The sequence below is a fragment of the Pseudorca crassidens genome, chromosome 5, assembly GCF_039906515.1.
Source record: "Pseudorca crassidens isolate mPseCra1 chromosome 5, mPseCra1.hap1, whole genome shotgun sequence".
NCBI lineage: Eukaryota > Metazoa > Chordata > Mammalia > Artiodactyla > Delphinidae > Pseudorca > Pseudorca crassidens.
In genome coordinates, this window is record NC_090300.1 from 14,476,345 (window position 1) to 14,492,931 (window position 16,587).

At 49.1% G+C, this 16,587-nt stretch overlaps 1 protein-coding gene across 1 annotated transcript in view; it reads right to left on the reverse strand.

The window, feature by feature from the left end:
* The window catches only part of GALNT15 (polypeptide N-acetylgalactosaminyltransferase 15), a 39,584-nt gene that overhangs the window by 19,919 nt on the left and 3,078 nt on the right, over positions 1-16,587 (reverse strand). The window contains exons 2-3 of the mRNA XM_067737410.1: positions 2,417-2,583; positions 807-1,011 (exon numbers count right to left, since the gene is read on the reverse strand). Coding sequence (XP_067593511.1) covers positions 807-1,011; positions 2,417-2,583 — 372 coding nt within the window. The remainder of the gene's footprint in view (positions 1-806; positions 1,012-2,416; positions 2,584-16,587) is intronic.

A 16,587-nucleotide genomic window follows, 5' to 3' on the forward strand; every position in this document is an offset into this window, starting at 1 on the left:
ACTCTTTATTTTCCCCAGGCCTAGATGTTCCTCCAGCTCTACAACGTATAAAGTCATTTTGGAAGTTCACGCAAATTCTCCGTGTTTGTGAGAAGTATCTTATACTGAGAAGCAAAAAGCTCTGAATTCCCTCTTCCCAGAGCTCTGCTGCTCAGGTGTGACCCCAAGACTGACGCTGGCCCTTCCAGGACTCTGCCTGCTGAGGGGAGTGGAGAAGGATGGAGGCTGGAGAGTTTCCTGTGGGCATCGGACAGGAGGAAGGCTGCTCCCTCTGCAGGGCTGGAGGCATCTTGATCCCCTCGCTGCTCTTCAACACACACACGCACTCACGCACGCACGCACACACGCACGCACGCACGCGCACGCACACACGCACACACGCGCACGCACACACACACACAGGATTCCTCAGACTGCCTTCCATCATTTACGCCCTCGAACGGAAGTGCTCTGTTCCCTGCCCCACCTTGCTTCTCCCTGTGGAGCAGGCCTAGCCCCGGCTGAGAACTAGGTAACCTTAAGAACTAGGTGTTGCTAGGACAGGAGCCCAGACCAGTCTTCGAGTGGGAAACAGCTCTTGAGCCTCTTGACAGCCTCTGGAGCCAGGAATACCTCTAAGAGAGTGTTGCCCATTTCCCCTTGGAAATTCTCCTTTTTCTCTGGCCATGACTCTTACTCCTTGGCTTGGGCCCTAGAGCTGGTAGTCAGCACAGGCAGTGACGTGTGGGTGTTCTCTGAGCGGCTGAGGCTGTGGACTGTTTCCCCCTCTCCCACCTCCTGCTCTGCAGCCCCTGGGGGTGAGTTACCTGTCACCAGCTATTCTGGCCAGGAGGGGCTCCAGCCAGCCCGGGTGGCACTCGCAGTGGGCGTCCATGAAGACCAGCACGTCCCCGGTGGCCCTGGCGGCGCCCAGCATCCGGGCCCTGGCGGCGCCCAGCCTCCTGTTGCTCCTGAGCAGCTTCACCCCCTCCAGCCGGGCCACGTACTCGCTGAGAGCCGACTTGAGCTGTCCTGGAAGCAACAGGACAGTGGGGTCACGGATGCCACAGCCCGCGAGATTGCAATGACCCTCACTAGGAACACTGTCAACAGGTCTATCTTGGGAGCTGTGGTGAGCACGAGAGTCCCGAGCAGCACGTACATGGTGGTGGTTGTGAAGGTGTAAAACGCTTCGTTAGTTTCGGTGGGTCAGGATTCTCTCCACTAAACACTAAAGGAAATGGTGTCGTAAAACTAAGAGAGGAGAGAACCCGCTCACATTCTCTAAATGCAGCAATGAGGTTGAAGCAGATACGGCTGGTGCCCTACTCAGAAGCCCTGAGACCCCTTTTACTGATCTGGTTTGCTTTGCGTGTGCCCAGCTGCTGTGGGCTGGCTGCTAACGGCAATCAGCAGCCTTCCCTGGAGATGTGCCCTAGAGTATGGGAACCACCTGTCCTGCAAGTGGCAGGGAGTCATGCAGGATGATACCCCTCACCCCAGGTGCCAGAGTCAATGACCGGCCATTGCCGGGGTACCAAGCCCGCTCCCTTGCCTCAAGGCAAGACAGATGCTGAGGTGCAGTTTACACTGCAGAGCTCCCCCTGGGATCAGGCTGTGGCTGAACTTCGTCTGACACCACATCTAAGTTCAGCTCCTTCCTCTGCCTCTCCGGCTTTCCCCACTCCCCTACAGTGTTCCCCGGAGGGCACCGCCCCCGCCAAATCACATGCACATGAGGCCCCATCTCAGGCTCTGCTTCTAGGGTACCTGAGCTGAGACACAGTGGTCAAGGAAGTCAAAGACAGAGGGTCCATTTCATATGACTGCCAGTAGGTCGTTGGTGGCCCTGGCCAAAGCGGTCTCACTGCAGTGGTAGCGGTGACTGGGCAAAATGCAGTGGGTCGAAGAGAAAATGGGAGGTAGGAAATTGAGACCAAAAGTCTAAACGTTCTTTTAGGAATGACAATCTATAGAGTTGACAGGATGAGACAAGCTTGTTAGGCTTTGTACTCAAGATCAGAAATGCTGTGTATGGGCATGCTGAGTACACCCAGATAAGCAAACTAGGGGAGATGGAAAGAACAAGGTATAGTCGTTCCTCAGTATCTGGGTGAGGGGATTGGTTCCAGGACCCGCCCCCGTAGATACCAAAATCTGCAGATGTTCAAGTGCCTTATATAAAAGGACAGCGTAGTCAGCCCTTTGTGTCTGAGGGTTCTGCATCTGAGGATTCAATGAGCAGAATACGTCTTTGGTATTCACAGAGAAGCAGTGCCCCTGGGGCTCTTCACTAATGAGTTACCTGCGCCTGCATCCCATCTGCAGGTCTGCTTTGGGGAACCTTGCCTGCACAGGTTCCAAACCCCAGTCTGTGCACGGGAAACCCCCAGGGTCCAGGCCCTCCTCAGGGAACCTGGAGGAAGCCCGCGGGCACCTTGCGGGCTGAGGTCGTCCACCAGGATGATCTCCTTCAGGTAGGCCCTGGGCGCTGTGTCCAGGATGCTATGCACGGTTCTCAGGAGGGTGGACCAGGCCTCATCGTGGAAACAGAGGATGACGCTGGCTGTGGGCAGGCTGTCTCCGGGATGCTGCTGCAGACACCTGCAGGGAAGAGAAGCAGGGCGCTGAGGGGAAGGGCAGGCCCTGGCTGGGGCTTCTTCAGCCAATGGCTCTCCTCCCAACTCACCGGCTCTCTCTGGGTTTTCTCAGAATTTCCACATAAACAGAACCCATTACACCCTGACAGAAGTGCTGTCCACTATCTCCCAGGACTCGGGTTCCGAGAGCTTCTTTACAGCGTTAACCCATGCCTCTCCCATAGAAGTTGAGCGGTATTACCACCATTCTCAGCAGACGACTGTCCTAATCTGTAAAGTGGGAATGAATGACAATATCACCAACCTCTTAGAGCTGTTGTGAGGCTTAAACAGGACGAGGTACATAGTAAGTGTCCTGCGAACATGAAAGATCATCGGTTTAGGAGTAGGGACACTATTTTCTTTATTTTTGTATTTCTATAATCTAGTACAGCATCTGACACATAATACATGTTAATCAACATTTCAATCTATGCGTGTCCTTTGCCCTAAGGTGGGTCTCTTGTAGGCAGCATACTGTAGGATTTTTTTTTTTTTTTTGTAATCCAATCTGCCACTCTGTGTCCTTTTTTTTTCGAGACTGTCATTTTTTTTTTTTAATTTATTTTTGCTGTGTTGGGTCTTCATTTCTGTGTGAGGCCTTTCTCTAGTTGTGCCAAACGGGGACCACTCTTCATCGCGGTGCACGGGCCTCTCACTATCGCGGCCTCTCTTGTTGCGGAGCACAGGCTCCAGATGTGCAGGCTCAGTAGTTGTGGCTCAGAGGCCCAGCTGCTCTGCAGCATGTGGGATCCTCCCAGACCAGGGCTCGAACCCGTGTCCCCTGCATTAGCAGGCAGATTCTCAACCACTGCGCCACCAGGGAAGCCCGACTCTGTGTCTTTTGATTGGAGTGTTTAATCCATTGACATTTAAGGTAATTATTCATAGATATGTATTTATTGCCAATTTTAACCTTGTTTTCCCATTGATTTTAAATTTCTTCTTTGTCCCTTTGTTTCTCTTTTTCCTTTTCTGGTTTGATGATTTTCTTTGTATTATGCTTATGTTCTTTTCTTTTTGGTTTTTGTGACTCTATTGTATATTTTTGATTTGTGGTTATCCTGTTTTTCAAGTATGTTAACTCATCTTCCTATATCTAATTGCTTTAGACTGGTAGTCATATAGACTCAAACACATTCTAGAAAAAAATCTATATTTCTTTACTCTCCTCCTCCATATTTTATGATTTTGATGATTTTATGATTTTCCATCTTCATTTTCATTCTTTTGCTGTTCATTGTGGTTATGATCGCTTTAACAGAAAATTTAAAAAAAAATCTGTACTGGCTTATTTAAATGATTTACTTTCCAACTGTGATTTTCTCTTTCCTGTAGATTCTTACTTCTTTTCTATTTAGAGAAGACCTTTCAAAATTTCCTTTAGGATAGGTTTAGTATTGCTGTATTCTTTTAGCTTTTGCTTGCCTGAGAAATTCTTTCTCTCTCTTTCTATTCTAAATGATAATATTGCTGGGAAGAGTATCCTAGGTTGCAGATTTTTCCCCTTGAGGACTCTGAATATATCTTGTCATTCCTTCTGGCCTGAACGTTTCTGTAGAGAAATCAACTGACAGCCTTATGGGGGTTCCCTTGTAAGGAACTCTGTTTTTCTCTTTCTGCCTTTAGAATCCTCTCTTTATCTTTTAACCTGTGGGCCGGTGTGGTGCGTGGTGTGGCCTCTGCCCAGAGGCTGTCAGGTCCCACTTTCCTCTCCAGGTGAATGGGATGCTCTATATTTGTTGTGCCTCGGGTCTGTTGAGAGCTCTGAGCGAATCCACAGTGGAATGAATTCTAATAACAAGCTGGTCCATGGAGCAGTGTGTGGCTCACATTGTCCACAAAAGGCACTTTCCTAAACTGCACTTCCAGAGTGCTCCTTTCTAGGCTGCAGCGCTGAAACCACTGGTCCCTCCTCAGAGGAGTATTTGCATTTGAATTGGGGCTGTCCCAAGGACCTCAAACTTCCAGCATCTAAAGGCATCTGTGCTGGTGGGACTGCACACAGAGGGATGATCAGAGGAGGCTGGCCCTGCTCGGGGGAGATGCCACATGAAGGGTCAGCCCGAGCTGCTCACCAGCTGGACATCCCTCTGCCAGGTGCGTCCCAGCCAAAGCTGGAGCTCTCAACACTCTGGAAACCTGCCCGTGACTCTCTGGGCAAAATCCTATGTGGTGGGGGATTGATACTAGGTAAGTGCTTTAACTTAACGGTAAAACAGAAATCTTAGATAATTAAACAAAAAAGCGCATGAACATCTCATAAGGTAGCTGTGACAACTGTCTTATTGTTTCTGTATTTATACACTATTTCTTTTCATAAAGTATTTAAAGTCACTCTCAAGAAATAAGTACCATAAAATAATGGTAAAAGAAAAAATAAGGCTGAAAAGTCAAGAGTAGGGAAATAGAAGTAAGAGTGTGTGGACAAAGAATGTCGCCTGCCATTCCAGTAAAAAGAAAAGAACGTTGTAGCCATCAAGCCAACAGCCAGTGCACCCCTCACCCACAATGCACCCTGAGGGGATTCAGGATGCAGAAAAAGAGGATACTTAAGATACTTATCTAAGGAATAATTTCAGTGAGCCCAGACTTTTGCATCTTCCCTTACGTAGAAAAGCACTAAAATCATTAACTTGAGATACCTGTGTTTTGTGATTAGCAGTTATCTTTTGATGTTCAGCTCCATGGTTTGTCTGTTTATTTGTTTGTTTGTTTTCAGCAAAACCTCCTATATATCCTCCCCTACCTCTTTGGAGCAGTTCCTCAGAGCTATTTGAGAGCCTGTCTCCCCGGCTATGGTCCTCAGTAAGGCTCCCAAATAAAACATAACTGGCAACTCTTAGGTTGTGCATTTTTCTTTAGCTGACAAGTAGAAAGTCAACATCTGGAGAAAGAACATACATTCATAGGTCAAAAGGGCCTTGGTATTTCTAGAGAGAATCTAAAATTTGACTTTGAGCTTCCTGGTAGCCAAAGTAAAATGGGAGGTGTATTCTGCAATAGAATTATTACCATCAGAAAAGTTACATACCAGATATTTTAGGGAAAGCAATGTTATTTCTAGACTGTTGTTTTCTTTGTTTTTTTTTTTACAATTTATAACTTTTTCATTTGAAATCATTTAAGACTCAAAAGAAGTTGCAAAAATAGTACAGACAGTCCCCGTGTTATCTTCACCCAGCTTTGCCGAATGATCCACAATGATCCAAACCAGGAATCTGACATTGTTCCATACTATTAACTCAAATACAGACCTCATTTAGATTTCCCTAGTTTTTACACCTAGCACTAATTTCTAAAAGAAATTCCTAAGGACTTTAGAAAGAATTCCCTCAAGAGATGACAGTGTCCTTAGAAGCATCCTAAGATGAATAAAATAATGAACTATACTATACATGAACCTTTACAGCTTGATTTCAGGGATGGTCAAATAACACATCCAAAGTGGAACCAGTTCCCATGACGTTTTGGGACGATAACGGAGAGGACCTAGCACACGCTGCGCTCTCGGCTGAGTCTCCGACCCCCTCTACCCTCCCTCTCTCCCACCCTGCAGCCCCTCCTCTCACCCCAGGCCCTGGTGGAGTTTTCCTCCTGCAGTCTATCCGAGTTCCAGAAGTTCCACTCTGCCCCCAGAACTGCTCTAGATCTGCTCACAAACAAACAGGTTCCAATTTTCCTTTGTGTGTTCTCCATTTCCTGTGTGGTTGTACGTATTGGCGGATCCAGGGGTTCTAGAGATGGGGACCTCCAATGGCTGTTGAAAAGAAATCTTGCCTCAGTGGACTCAGTGAGTACAGAAAACCACAAAAACATTACTTGGGCGATTGCTCGGAGGCTGGCTGTTTTCCAAGTCAGACAGGAGAGGAGTTTGAGGACAAGGAGGTCTGCAGATGGGATGCCCATGGGTGCAGATTCAGAGGAAATGAAGTTCATCACCTCAGGGCAGAACACAGCCATACCTTCCCCGGGGCCTGGCCCCTTCTCCACCCCAATCTATAGAATATGTGGACAGGAAACAACACTTCTGTGTGTGTGTGTCTTTGTCTGTGTGCACCCATGTGTCCTTGTAGGATGGTGGTCAAAAGAGCTTGGACTTGGAATCAGAAAAATTTTGATTTGAATTTCCCCCCTGCTGCTCCCTGAGTTTCTCTGGGTAATATACTCAATATTTAACTCTCCTCAAGTCAGGAGACGGGGGAGCTTCCTGCCGGGCTACAGAGCTGGGGATCCCGGGCAACCGACTTTCTCTCCTTGGCCTCACAGGACATTCCCTGCAGAGGTGATTCAGCTGTGGACGCGGGAGCCCCGCTACTTCCTAGCTGTGTAAACGACCCTGGACAACTAATGTGGCTTCCTGGGGCCTTGGTTTCTGCAGGCGGGTGACAGTAGCCCCTGTGTTGCAGGGCTGCTGTGAAGATGAGATGGCTTTTTCACGAAGCACTAAGAACGGTGCTGGCACTGAGCGCTGTGTAAGTATTCGCTGCCATGATCAGAGGATGTATTATCACTGCAGGATGGATCACGAAGGCTCTTCCAGCCTTGAAATTCTGTGTTCCTGACTCTTCTATGCATAGGAGAGGGGGAAGGGAAGAGGACAAACCAGGGGAGCAGGGGTTTCAAAGAGAATCTCAGAGGACTCCTCTCCTCTCCCTCCACTAGGGTTTTCTAGGTTTTATGCATAGATAGAACTGTGTTCTCTCTTCCTGGTGAGAGAGGTGGGTGAAGAGATGACAGGCAAGGCTGGGATGAGCTCAATAGGCTGCGAGGACTTTGAAAGGCAAATGGGCTTCTGGAAGCTCTTCCAAGGCCAAGGGCAGTACCTCCCTGAGCCGCAGAGCCAGGTGTCCTGGCACCAGCTCCGAGAGGACCCTTCACCTGCCGCGTGGAAAGATGCTCACACGGCCTCCAAGACATAAACAGGTGGTGCTGGAACACCTCTTCAGGCAACCGCAGAACTGCCCGGAGCCGTGAACTGGAAATAGCCGTGGCGGTACCGTGGTCTTTCAGGGCTGAGCGCCGTGGGCTCCTGCGGGAAGGCCAGTGCTCTCACCGTAGTCTGAGCGAGGTGCTAAGTATTATCAACAGAGGGTGGTGAGGCCTGTGTCTCGGGGCCAGGGAGATGCTCTTCAGAGGAACCAGGATTGATTCTTTTGTTTCTGGGGGGCGGGGTGAGGAGGCGCAGGGGCCTGTGGGCAGGGCAGGCTGTGTAGAGCCCCGTGGAAGGAAGGGCTCTGGATACATGCCTGGGCTTCTGCGGTCGGTGGTCATCAGCCCGTGGGCAGCACCGGGTCTCGTAGGGATGGGCAGACGGGCCCATGTGGTAGCATAGTGTGGAGAAGGGGGCTGTGGCATGCGATACCCTGAGAGCTCAAACACCGTGACAGTTCAGGGCATCTTAGGAAGAGTCCGTATGTGTCATCAAGCTTTGGCATTGAGTTCAAATCCTGGATCTGTCCTTGTGTGACTCGGACAAGCGACATAAGCTCTCTGATAACCATCTTTCCTTTCAACAATTTCCAGATCCGCAGAACCAGTCACATCTGTAGTAATCAATTGTTATTTTTCGAAATACTTTTGATTCCAGTATGTCCTTTTCGAGCATGCATTTTATTTAACCTCAGTATTTTTCATTTGTGAAATGGATTTGTTGGAAGGATCAAATGAGTTAATTCATACAAAGTACTTAGAGCAGTGCCTTACTCATAAGTAACAGTTCGATACATGCTAGTTGTTATTATTTCTTGCAAGCCTCCCAAAGGCCTGAATACCTCTCTAGGCCTCAGTTTCTTCATCTGTAAAATGAGGATAAGAAGTAGAGTTATTTTAGAGGACTACTTAAAGATTATAAACTTCATATAAATGGAATCACATAACATGCAGCCTTTTGTGTCTGGCTTCTTTCACTTAATATAATGTTTTCAAGGTTCATCGTGTTGAAGCATGTATCAGTACTTCATTCCTTTTTACTGATGAATAATGTTCCATTGTTTGAATAGACTGTATTTTTATTTATCCATTCATCAGTTGACGGACATTTGAGTATTTCCAGTTTTGGCTATTATGAGTAATGCTGCTGTGAACATTCATGTATAAGTTTTTGTGTGAACATGTTTTCAATTCTCTTGGGTATAGAGCTAGGACTGGCATTGCTGAGTCATGTGGTAAATCTGTGTTTAATATTTTGAGGAACTGCCAAACTGTTTTCCAAAGCAGCTGCACCATTCTACATTCCACCAACAACTTCTTCACATCCCTGTCAACACTTGTTATTGTCTGGGTTTTTTTTTTTAGCCATTCCAGTGTGGGTGAAATGGTACCTCACTGTGATTTTGATTTACATTTCCCTACTGACTAATGATTTGAGGATCATTTCATGTGCTTTTTGGCTATTTTCTATGTATTCTTTGGAGAAATGTCTATTCTAATCCTTTGCCTATTTTTAAGTTGGATATCTTTTTATTGTTATTGTAAGGGTTCTTTATATATTCTGATATAAATCCCTAATCAGATATATGATTTGCAAATATTTTCTACCATTTCTGGGATTGTGTCTTCACTTTCTTCAAGCACAAAATTAAAAATTTTATGACATCCAATTTTTAAGCCACTAAATTTTGAGGTCGTGTGTATGCAGCACTAGATAATGGATACACTGTCCCATTTTAAAGATGAGGAAATTAGAGTCCAGAGAGCTTAAGTGACTTGCTTAAAGCTGCACAGCAAATTGCTGATGGTCAGTGTGACTCTAAACCTTGTGCTCTTAACCAGTATATACATATCCCCATCTTGGACTGAAGTGCTAATAGAATGTTCTGGATTCAGAGTCATAAGGCTTGGGTTCTGATGTCCAGATCACAGTGACTGTGATGGGGGGGGCGTTATTTGAAGAACATGCAATCCATTGGTTTCATCACAAGCTCTGGACTGTCTACACTGATTCAGTAAAGTCCTCGGAAAGCAACTTACTTTGATCCCACTGTCTTGGCTGCCTTAGAAATTTGCTTCTGTGGAGTTCTGCTTGACACCATGCTCTCAGCTTTGATCAGAGAACAGTACATGAAGGCATTTCAGGACACCTGCTCTGCATTACAGTCTCTGTAACAACTGTGGAGGGGAATTGTCTCCTCCAGCACTTTCTATCCCCTCCATGCAGCTTTAGAGGGAAATTCCTGGCAGATAGAAGTGCCAGGAAAAGCTTTTCCTCCTCTGAGGACCTGGCATGTTTCCTGTTCCTGAGCAATAAGGATCATGATACTTATTGAGTTTCCTTTTTCACTTTGGCTGCCAGGAAGCTCAGAGTAAGGAATTAGGATATTTAGTCATTGGTTGCTTATTTTCATTCTAATTTTCTCTTTGATCTTGATCTTCCATCTCTCCATCCAGTCATTTAACTGATATTGACTGACAACCTACTATGTGTGAGGACTGGAAGATGAATTTAGTAGATAAAATCCCTGAAGCAGAATCTGTGGTGCCCTGCCCATATCCCCTCGGGGATATCACATAATACAGCACAGCGTGACTTCCAATTGCCCGAGCATTTTCTCTGACTGCCAGAGATGCTCTCCTTAAGCACCAGCGGCCTGAAGAGGTGGAGAGTAACCTCCCTCCACCCCTGGGAGCTGCCCTCAGTCAGTGACTAAAATGAGTTGGTGTATTAATATCCAGCAACCCAGACCCTAAGGGTGGGGGTGGGTAACAACGAGATGCTGTCTCCCAGGGTCCCCCCTGGGCTGAGCTCTAGCTGCCTGCAGAGGTAACTGCCTGCAAACCCACTTTTCATTGGCTGCTCCCTACCAGGGCTCCCAGGCATCACCTGCAAAACAACTCTTTATCCTTAGGGTCTGCTTTGGGGGAACCCAAACTCAGATAGTCTCTGATATCATGGAGTTTATATCCTATTAAACAGAAAACCGAAGAATTATTCAACAACTGAGAGGGGAGAGGTGTTCTTGGCAGAGGTCACAGCCTCTGCTAAGGCCTGGAGGTGGGAAGGGGCTTGGCCTGTACCAGGAAAGGAAGGAAAGATTTTCTAAAGTGTGCTTCCCTTTATCTTGACTAAACATGATATTAATAGCAATTTTGTATTTCATAATGTATCTTCAAATCCTTTGAGGGAATAAAGTACGTAGGTAAACAAAGAAGAGAGCAAAAGGTAAGTGGTCCACACAGGGGCCCTGGGCAAGTCGCTTCCCTCCCCTGGTGACCTGGGTTCTTTCTGTCAAGTGGGGATGTTTTTCCTGCTCTGTCTGTGCCACGGCTTTGCTGGGGGACGTGAATGAGGCAGGGCAGAGAAACAGTTCTTGTGCATTGCGAAGCAGTGTCCAAATGTCACCAGGTACTCATGAAGCGATCCAAGAAGAAATCCTTGTTTTCATTATTAAATAATGGAGGCATTTTCTTTGTCCTTCACCCATATACCTGGTGAATATTTTACTGTCCCAGTTTGTACGCATCACACAAGTATCCGAAAGCCCACCCTGACCTCATTTGTCCATCTTCTGAGTGGCAGCAGGTGGGGAAGGAAAGACCCAGGGCTTTGGAATCAAATCAATGTGGCTTTGAATCGTGGCTCTGTTATTTATTTATATCCCTTAATTAGCCAGCACAGGGAGCCTGAGACCTTTCTCCAGCCCACGGCTGCTGCCTGGATTAAAAGGGATCATTCAGGCCCAGGAGAGCCGCTCAATGAGTGCAAACTTTATGTCTTCACACTCCAAGATCAGGAGAGCCTGCGTCTGTGTTTACACAAAGATGCACGCCCTCACTTCATGCAGCTCCAGGGTCCCCCGTGAACTCAGAACGTGAATTTGGAGGCTGATTCTGAAGAGGATGAGTCACGGCAGTGCACCAGATGGCCTGGCTGTGACACAAACCCTCTCCTGCCCTTCCCTTGCCTGGCCAGAGTAGAAAGGTTTCTGCCGGGTTTTCTAAAGCTGGTTTGGAGTGACTGACCCCCTGCTCCTACCAAATCAGCAGAGGCCCCCCCACTGAGATGGGCTTCCCTGTCTCAGCCCTGAGCCCAGTGATGTAACAGCTGGTTACTTGTCTGCATCCCTCAGTGTACCCTGAGCTCTTTGGGAGTGGGGCTGGGGCTTGCTCACCTTCTCACTTTCAATAGTCGCTAAACAAATAATTATTCAGTGAATGAAGGTGGACACTGTTCTTGCTTTCAAGGGGTGTATAGGCTGGCTGTCTATAGACACAGGACAATAATACCAATTTCTTGCATTCTGGGAAAACCCCGAGGTTCAGCCCATTGTGCCTCTAATTGGTAGAGCTCATCTTGGGGACACCAATTTCCAGGGCAGACCTGGGGATAGAGCGGCTGGAGATACAGCCTGCAGACAATGCCTTAGAAGGATGGACAAAGGAGCTTACAGATGAGAGAGAAATGTGGAAGGGCTGGAGCCTGTAGGTGAGGCTGACGCTGCCAGCATGTCACTCGCCACAGTGGAGACAAGTCACACAAGGTGCGTGCAATCCTCTTCTCTTTGTGGGAGTCCTCTGAGTTCTCCCAGCCTCCTTCTGAGGGGCTCCAGGCACCCTTGGCTTTGCCCTGATCCTGGCTCCCTAGTCCTGGACTAAAGATGGGTACCGACTAGGAGTCTCTGGTCTGAACACTGAAGGCTCCTGGTGCAAGAGCTCCGCCTAACAGGGACAGCTGCCCTAAGAATGGCCAGCTGCCCCAGACCGATCCTTGGTCGCAAGGTGATATTCAGACACACGGCGAGGGTCAGCAGCTGGTAGCAGGTCACAGAATGGGCAGTAAGCCAACGATGAGGCAGCAGACGCCAAGAGGTAGCCCAGTGCTTCTCAGATATTAACAGGTACCCACATCACCCGGCATCTCCACAAATGCAGATTTGGGGTCCAGGAGGTCTGGGGTGGGGCCTGAGAGTCTGCATCTCTAGTGAGCAAGCTCCCGGGTGATGCTGATACAGGTGGATGCTAGACGACAGCTTGAGTAGAGGACAAGACATCAGCAGGGAAGTTGCAACAGGAGTGAGTGCCGGGCCTCCAGCTGCCAGAGGACATCAGGAAGGCACAATCCCAGAAGCACTGTGACCCGTGAGTCCCCTTCCTGCACTGCCTGCAGTCTTCCCTGGGCAGTCCCTGCTCCTTACTTCCCTGGGAAGACTCGAAGCCACCCTGCCACCTGCAGTCACATGAGTGTCTCTGCTCCTTTTCACCTAAGAGGACATAGATCAGTAGCTCCCGGCCTGGCTGCACACAAGAATCACTTAGAGAGCAAGTCCCGGTCAGTTGTATTTTGCTTGGTTGGTCTGCGGGTGGGGAGCCTGGCCGTGATGATTCACAAAACGCTCACATGCAGGCAGGGCTGTGAACCCTCATCAGCTTACTCAAACTTTAACAGGAGCATAAACCACCTGCGGATCTTGTTAAAAACAGAGTTTCTCAAGCAGTAGGTCTGAGTGGGCCTGAGACTCTGCATTTCTGATGCTGCGGGTCTGAGGCCCACACTTTGAGTGGCACTGCAGTAAATAACACCAGCTTTCCCCAGTAATTAAAAAAAGATTAGATGCAGGTGGATCACTTCTGATCTAACCCCCGAGGCTGGCCCGAAGCACAAGACAAGACCCCACTGCACTGGGCACCATAAGTGCATTCGATCTCAAAGAGTCACACTCAGCTCTGTCTACACCACAACCCCACTGTGGGGGCCGGATCCAGGGTGGTGGTCCAGGGAGGCGCCGCTCCTGGCCGTGGCTACGCTGGCCTCGGGGGCTTGGTGCTTGTGGGTTCCCTTCGACACCTGGCTGGCCAAGTCCCAGACATACTGGGTTGTTTTCCCTCTCTTGTTGCCAGAGGGGGATGAGCTGGGCTCCAGCCCCCAGTCTCTGCCCCAGGCTACTAACCCCTCCCCAAGGGGCATGCCCACTCCCCCAGATTTACTGGTGATGCCCTGTCAGCTGCCTCTCCTCTCTTTTGCAGCCCAGGTGCCAAAGCCATCCTGGGGTGTCTCGCTGCCCACCAGGAACTGACCTGACCCTGTGGCCTGCAGCACCCCTCCTCCTTGACAAAGCTCCTGCCAAAGGGGCCTCTGGGGCAGGAGGGGGCGGGGTGAGCAGAGGAGGAGATGCTCCTTCCTACCTCCCCCCACTGGCGGGGGAGTGCCTGGTGCCTCGCAGCCCTGGTTCTCAGCCCTGGCTGCACGTTGGAACTACCAGGGGACACCCAGGCCTCACCCCAGACCAACTAAATAAGAATCCCTGAAAGTGGGACCCGCGCAGGAGTCCTTCTTATGACTTCCCAGGTAATTCCGATGTGCTGCCAAATTTGTGATGACTTAGCAGCTGGAGGGGCAGAAAATAACCCATGGGTCAGAGAAAGGACAGTGGTGTGAGGCCCACAGCTGCCCGCTCCAATCTTCCTCCGTCTTTACAACTCACTCCTAGGGCCTATGCTAGAGAATACAATAAGGGCATCTTCTGTTTGGACTTGAACACTGGGGGGGGGGGGGTTGGCGGGGGGCAATCAGCACACACTTCATCTCATTTGATCCACAACCCTACGCAAGGGTGTTATTATCATCGCCATTTTACAGTTGGAGAAACCGAGGCTCAGAGAGGTTGAATGATTACACAAGGTCACACAGTAAGGGTTGGTGTCTAGAATTCAACCCCAGGTCCACTGTTCTACGGGCGTATGATTTAGTCACAGTTGCGGGCATATAAACCAGGGAAACATGGGCCAAACGGTAAACACAAGTTATAAGTTGGCACAGGCAGGTAGCGTGCAGCCAGCTACGGCTGACCTGACATTTGCGTTTAAGTGTAAAACCCTGGGCCATGAAGGGGACTGTGTTCCTTTCTGCCTCTCTTCTCTGTTCTCCAATCCCAGAACTACCTCCTCCATGGAAACTTCCAGAACCCTACTACCTCTCCACTCACCATCTATACCAGTGGTTCCCCAAACTGTCTAGTATCAGCTTGTAAAAATTCAGATCGCTGGGTTCCAACTCAGAGCCACCGATAGTCTCTAGCGATGCAGTCTGAAAAATCTACATTTTTTTTTTTTTTTTTTTTTGCGGTACGCGGGCCTCTCCCATTGCGGAGCACAGGCTCCGGACGCGCAGACTCAGCGGCCATGGCTCACGGGCCCAGCCGCTCCGCGGCATGTGGGACCTTCCTGGACTGGGGCACAAACCCGTGTCCCCTGCATCAGCAGGCGGACTCTCAACCACTGCGCCACCAGGGAAACCCTGAAAAATCTACATTTTAAACAATCTGCAGGAATCTAACATGCACATACGTTTGGGAACCAATGATGTAGTCCCTTGCTGCTCAAAACTGTGGTCTCTGGACCATCAGTGCTGGGGGACCTGATAGAAATGTCGCATCTGGGGCTGCACCCCTGGCCAACTACCAACATACTCTGCATTGTCACAAGATGCCTGGGGCGATTTGCATACATGTTGAAATTTGAGAAACAGGCTCTATGCAATCTGCTGGGCATAAAGAGTGTGCTCAGACACAAAGGGTAGGTGCTTGAGAAATGGCTGTTCTTTTATGGGTTGTATTTGGGCCCAGTTTTAAATCTAGAAAAATGGTACAGATGAACCTATTTGCAGGGCAGGAATAGAGACGGAGAAGTGGAGGACGGACATGTGGACACGGAGGGCGGGGGTGGGGGGTGGGGAAGGGGAGGGTGGGATGAATTGGGAGATAAGGATTGAAATATATACACTACCATGCATAAAATAGACAGCTAGCAGGAACATGCTATAAAGCACAGGAAACTCAGCTCGGTGCTCTGTGATGACCTAGATGGGTGGGGTGGGGGGGAGGGAGGTCCAAGAGGGAGGGGATATATGTATACATATAGCGGATTTCTGTACAGCAGAAACTAACACAACATTGTAAAGCAATTATGCTCCAATAAAAAAAAAATTTTAATAAATATAGTGATGGGAGAAGGAGAGTCCTGGCACCCTGGAGGGAGGGTTGTGGCCTTACTTTGCAGAGAATCCCTTGTGCATCCTGGAGCCTGCCAGGAAGGCGCGGCGCCAGTGCCTGTGCGCTTCTGGGGGAGGGGAGTCTGGGGTCTCAGGCCGGGCGCACAGGCTGCAGGGACAGGCTGCGGCCAGAAGAGGGCGCCACATCCTGCCGGACAGAACCAAGCTGTGGGCGGGGAGACCTACCGGCCCGGTTAGCCTGGGACGGAGGGGTTACTGCGATGGGAAAGTCCAGGCAAACTGAAACTAGTTGGTCACTCTGGCTGGAAGAAGCACACACAGAAGTGGTGCACACATGCACATCACACGCATGACACAGTGTACCCACACATGCACAACACTCACCCATGCACTTCACACCACAAGCACAACACAGACAACACACTTGCAAAAGTACACACGCGCCGCTTGCACAACACATTTATAACACAAGGAGCACACACCACGCAATGCACATGTGCAGCACACACAACAAATACGCATGTACGCAGACCACACAAACACGCCGAACAAGCCGTACATCACAGCACACACACAGGCACACAAGCACAGTAGGGGTGCCCATCACGCCACGTGCACAGCATACACACATGAACCACACACACACAATACACCCGTGCCCTTCACACCACTTACACAACGCATGGGAAAACACACAACACACACAAGCACATCATACATATCACACACGTGCACACAGTCATGACACACGTACCACAAAAACACAAGCACCACATAACAACACACACAGACACAATGCCATGTGCACCACATACATGATACGTGCACGTGTCACGCAATCACGATGCATACACGCATGAACATTGACACAGCAACAACACACATGCACACATGACAAGACACCACACAGCTTGCACCCGTGCACATCACATCACAGCATACACAGGCACCAGGCACACGGGCACCACTAACACACTACACACAACACACATGCACAGCATCCATTTGACACACGCACAACAC